This window comes from Sinocyclocheilus anshuiensis, unplaced genomic scaffold, assembly GCF_001515605.1.
Source record: "Sinocyclocheilus anshuiensis isolate Anshui unplaced genomic scaffold, SAMN03320099.WGS_v1.1 scaffold1632, whole genome shotgun sequence".
Classification (NCBI taxonomy): domain Eukaryota; kingdom Metazoa; phylum Chordata; class Actinopteri; order Cypriniformes; family Cyprinidae; genus Sinocyclocheilus; species Sinocyclocheilus anshuiensis.
Window position 1 is genome coordinate 230,119 of NW_015558674.1, and position 5,880 is coordinate 235,998.

The window sequence follows — 5,880 nt, forward strand, 5'->3', positions numbered from 1 at the left end:
CGTGTGTGTATAAGTGTGTGTGTGTGTACGCGTGTGTGTGTATGTGTGCGTGTATATGTTTGTGCGTGTGTGCATGTATATGTGTGTGTGTGTGTGTGTGTGCGTGCGTGCGTGCGTGTGTGTGTATATATATACACACACACTGAAAAACAAGACAAAAATGACTTGAGGAGAATTGATTTCATGCATCCATTAAAAATCACCTGATTCAAACGCATTGAGACTTTAGACATGAAGAAAAGTGATTTTAGTGAAGAGAAAAGATGTGAGACAGATATAGATTGAGGTGTGTGTGTGATGTGAGCGTTCGTACCGTCTGAGGTGTCGTATCATGTGTCTTAAAGTGTGCAGGTTGTGTGGAGGCATGCTGACGACCAGCAGCTTCAGTCTGTCCACCTTATCCAGGTAATCAGAGGTTTCTACAGGACACAAAGCACTGAATCACTCATAACGAATCTTTTATGGTGTCTCCTCTCTGGGTTTCTCGCCATCACTCACTGACGGTCTCGACGACGTCGTGGAAGAATCCGTACGGCACGAGCGGCTCGGGCAGCTCTCTGAAGAACAGCTTGAGCGCTCCGGTGATGACGTGAATGTCCTCCCACTGCGGGTCGTCCAGATCCAGACGCTCTGCAGGAAGACGAGAGCAAGCGTGAGTGTTAGATGCTGCGTGACACACACAGAGATGTTGCACGTTTTTAGGCATCAGGCTGCAGCAGAAGATCTGCAGAAGTAGAAGGTCAGAGGTCAAGAAAAGGTGAAGAAGCAGATCAGCGGAGATCATTTGTTTCTCTCTTACACACACACACACACACACACACACACACACACACATCGTATCTCAATTCTGTAACATTTTGCAGGTTCAATACAACTTTATGTGACATAAAGCTGATTTGAAAAATAGTTTTGCACAGAAAATAGTTCTGACTTAAAAATTCTCATTTAAAAATTGTTTAAAAAACCAGACAAAATTAGCTTTTAAGCAAAATAATAATAATTTAAAATTATCAGCTAAAAATCATTTTTTGGAAATCCGGGATATATAACTTTAAAAAAATATTTTAAAATTGTGATTTCTAGACCTGGAAAAATCATGTTAACTAATAAAATCTTAAAACAGCATTTTTATAATCAATATAATTTTTTTTTAGTTATGCCAAGCTATGAAATATTTTGTAGAGTAGAAATCAGTGTTATTTTATATACTATTATAGCTTTTTTCCATATTTTTTATGTTTATCATTTTGAAGTTTTAGTCATTTTTATTAGTTTTTGTTTTTTAATGTCTATATAGTTTTCTATAAAGTTTCTATATAATTTATATATCATATTTTTTTTATTTCAGCTTTAGTTTTATTATAGTACTTCAATTTAAATAGTTTAAGTTTATTTTACACTAAAACTAAAATCATAAAAAATTATACTTGAAACACTCAAATAACATTAACTGAAATTAGTGATTTAAGCATTGAGTTTACATGACTTGATCCTGATTTACTAGATAAGGATTAAGAATATGGATTAAAAATATGTTTACTAACAATTTCTACCAGGGTTATTATTGTTAACTAAAAAAAATAAATAAATAAAATTGTTGCTTGAAATAAAATACTTAAAAAAAAAAAATCAGCAGGAACTCTAAAGAACATCTTCGTCTAGAAACTTCTGGAATGCTGAAATTTTATATTTAATAGGCATTGTCCCTGATTGAATAAAAAAAAAAATAATAATAAAAAAATAACTCCTAGTTTCTGTATAAATTATATATATAAAAAAAACATGTAGAACAGTAGAAAAACATCTACTGTTATGACAGTTTTCAAACTGATTTTAATTTATGGCACTCCTAGTTTCTGTATAAATTATATATATATATCTAGGAGTGCCATAAATTAAAATCAGTTTGAAAACTGTCATAACAGCAGATGAACCAACATGTCACATTAATAAAGCTTTTTCCGTGATCCAAACCCATAAGAAACCCGCCACAGATTTCCTGCACTAAAACATCGAGCGAGAAGCGAAGAGCAGCGGGAGACTCTCAGTCAGAAAGCAGAGCGACAGCAGCAAGACTGTTTCTATTTAGAAGAGACAAACCTTGAACTAAATCCTCAGGGAAGAGATAGCGTCCGTCTGTGGTCACGGCTCGCTCTGCAAGAACCGACAGGAATTACACGCGTGACATACACATACACACACACACACACACACACACACACACACACACAGATGGTATAGGAAAGGGTTAAAGCTTAACGCAGTAAAGAGAAGAGAAATAAGAATATGAAACTATGGTACCACAGTACACACACATATATTTTGTAAACAAAAACGTTTATTTTTAATGCAATTAATCGCAATTAATCGTTTGACAGCACTAATTCAATTTGATTGTTTATGTCATGTTTATTGTTTGTAAATAACAATAATCTCACAAAACGTATTGCTGCTAGTTGCCACGAATCATTCACAGTAAGACCAGGACATGCATTCTGTTTTGATTTCATGTAGCTTTTAATTGCACTGAATGATGGTTATGGGTATGATATGATGATGTGATATCGACTCTCTCTCACCATGATTGACAGCGAAGCGCAGTTTCTGAATGACGGCCAGATTCCCGCTGACTCTGTAAATCCCATCAGTCTCCAAACCTGAATAAACACACAATTATTTACAGGAACAGAACATCAGACACATTTTTAACCAGGACTGGTTGTTCAGATTAGCACACAGCAATATGTATATATTTACATTGAGTAAGTGGCTTTAAAAAAAAGCCAAGTATAAGCCTAATTAAACATGCAGGGTTCTATACACTTCTTTATTTATTTCTAACACTTGCACATTACACTGCACTTACAAATTGCATAAATAATATTATGAGATTAATGTTTTAAATATAAAAACGGCTATATAGAAATAAAAATGCTAGAAAAAAAATAGAATGATACTTTTAAATGTGAAACTAAAATTACCAATAGGTGGCGGCAAACCACTGTCCTAATAAGTGAGTCACTGAGTCATTTATTCAATCGATTCTTTCAAAACGACTGATTCATTCAGGAACGAAGTAAGAAGCCGTTTTTATGAATGGATCAGTGAATCATTCAATCTCCCAAAACGCAAATTCATTCAGTAAGGAAACACCGCTGTGTGCTGCTGCAGAGACGCTCAACATGGCTTTGTTTTGAACCATTTTCTTTAGAGAAATAGAGCAAAAAAGACAATATTGTCTCTACAATTTAAATAACTTACTATTTATTTTTTGTTCATTGAATTGTTGCCCTGACACGAAGAAAAGTCTGCCACAGACCATGCTGACCAAACCGTTCATATAATCGCTCTAAATGCGCGTGTATTTGTTGCTTCACAGTGACAGGGTTCAGTAACAGATAACCTAAAATCGGTATTACAGCGATAAGTTATACCAAAGACTATAGAATAAAGGGACTTTGGTTATACAGACACCTGAAGCAGCTCTTGTAACTTTTTATCGCTGGTTGGCCAGTTTACCAGTCAATCAGAAGTACGAGCCTCAGTGGGCGGGTCTTGTCGGGAGTGAATGACAATGCAAGTAGACACTGTTGGATGTGCAGAAAGCAAATCTGCGGTACTAATAGACGCATTAATGCGCATGAAAACTCAGTGATGATTCGTAAAAGGCATAGTAAAAACATTTGGGGCTTCAGCCCCCTTAGCCCACCCCTAGTGCCGCCCCTGCTTACGATCATGTTTTATTCAACACAAATCTCCTCCCTTCTTAGGATATTTTCCCGCTGCAGTGTTTGTGAGTGAGTGAACGCACCTCTCCTCTCCACAGCATCAGTGCATTTCCTGACGAACTTTGGGACGGTGCTTTTCTCTCGCTCACACAGCAGCTCCAGCCCGCAGCCGAACACCTGATCTGAGATCAGAAACACAGAGCAACAGGTCAGAGTCAATCCAGCAAAATCAGTCAATAACTTTACATTCGATTTGACTTTGAACAGCAATCCAATACATTGGTATTAAGTTGCTTGAACTAATTTCTAATTTCAAGGGGAAAAAAAAAAATACACATGATTTATTAAATTAAAACTAGATAAATATATTTAAAAAATACAAAATTTAGCAACACTTTACTTAAAGCCTTTATGTATAATGCATTATAAAAGTAGATTTAATGCATTGATTATGCCTTGTAATGCACCTTATAATGCACCGTACAATCACATGAATAATTGTAACAACAGTTAATACATTATAACACTTATCAAGTCATTGTTACATTATGCATTTTAAATTCGGTTATAATTACTTACGACAAGATATAATGTATTACAATGCACATTATGAATAATTATAATGCATTATACCCTTTAATAACCCTTTATAATGCATTATGCATGTAAAGTGTTACCAAAAATTCTTCCAGATTATAAAAATTGGCATGTTATTTCAGAGTACACTGGGGGAAAAAATTGCTGTAGGATTTACTTTGAAACAATTCTCACTCAGAAATCAAAAATTTACAAAATATCTTCATGGAACATGATCTTTACTTAATATCCTAATGATTTTTGGCATAAAATAAAAATCAATAATTGTGACCCATACGATGTATTGTTGGCTATTGCTACAAATATACCCCTGCTTTTGTGCTCCAGCATCACTTATTATTTCAGACTAACCATGTAAATAAAGAGACATGTCGTGTGTAAATAGCAAAGCATAACAGGATTGATTTACAGTAGTTTTAATGTGTAAGGATCTTTAAAAGCCTCTAAAAATAACTAGAATGATTTTGTTGTCTGGCTGTAATGTTTATTGTCGATCTGAAAGCGATTCCAAAGATTCGTTCCTCTGTGCCGTTATTCTTATAGTCATGGTGTGGACTCGTTTAAATTTAGAATGATTTTTAGAACTGTATCTTTATAGTTATGATCCTTGGTGTGAACCGGGCTTTAAGGTTTACTTTGGTAAAGACGGCTGACCTTTAATGAGTCCTTTCTCCTGCAGCGTCTGCAGCGGAGGCCTCCGGAGAATCAGCTTCTTCAAGCGGCTCTTCACACGCTTGTGCTCCGAGTTCTCCAGGTTAGATGCGGAACGAGGGACTGCGGGGACAGAGAGTGAAAGAGCCGCCTGACGACACCGCATCGGGTCTGTGATTGTTTAGAAAAACACCATGACGGCGAAACTCACGCGACGTCTTGTTTCCGGCACGATTCTCGTCCTCGTCTCCGCTCTGATCCAACATCTCGACCGATCCGGCTCTCCTCAGAGAATACAGCAGCACATTATCTAGAGGATTCTCTTTATCCTGCAGCACACATAAAATCATTCATGCTTTTATTCATCAAGAACACATTCTGCTGATCAAAAGTGACAGTAAAGACATTTATAATCAGTGTGAGTTTCATAATCAGATTACTTAACATAACAATTGTGTTTCTTTTTTTCTTTGTTTCTGAAGAGAGAAAAATGAGGCCAAGGCAGATGAGAAAAAGTAACGTAACGCATTACTTTCCATAAAAAGTAACTAAGTAACGTAATTAGTCACTACATTGTAATGCATTACTTTTAAAAGTAACTATAAAACGGAGAGTTCCGGTGCTTGATTCTGATTGGCTGAGCCGCGTTCGAAGCTGTTGTAAATTACGCTACAAACATACACCTTTGTTTACTTTGTGTGTTGCTCGGCAACCCAAAAGTAACAACGCATTACTTTCCATAAAAAGTTACAAAGTAACATAATTAGTTACTTTTTTAGGAAGCAACGCAATATTGTAATGCATTACTTTTAAAAGTAACTTTCTCCTACACTGATTACAATGTGACAAAAGATTTCTATTTCAAATAAATGCTGTTCTTTTGAACTTTCTATTCATCTGTGAA

At 35.7% G+C, this 5,880-nt stretch overlaps 1 protein-coding gene across 1 annotated transcript in view; it reads right to left on the minus strand.

The window, feature by feature from the left end:
- The window catches only part of arhgap9 (Rho GTPase activating protein 9), a 43,628-nt gene that overhangs the window by 5,003 nt on the left and 32,745 nt on the right, over window positions 1-5,880 (minus strand). The window contains 7 exon segments of the mRNA XM_016477574.1: window positions 314-419; window positions 499-630; window positions 2,101-2,154; window positions 2,580-2,657; window positions 3,812-3,910; window positions 4,980-5,099; window positions 5,188-5,305. Coding sequence (XP_016333060.1) covers window positions 314-419; window positions 499-630; window positions 2,101-2,154; window positions 2,580-2,657; window positions 3,812-3,910; window positions 4,980-5,099; window positions 5,188-5,305 — 707 coding nt within the window.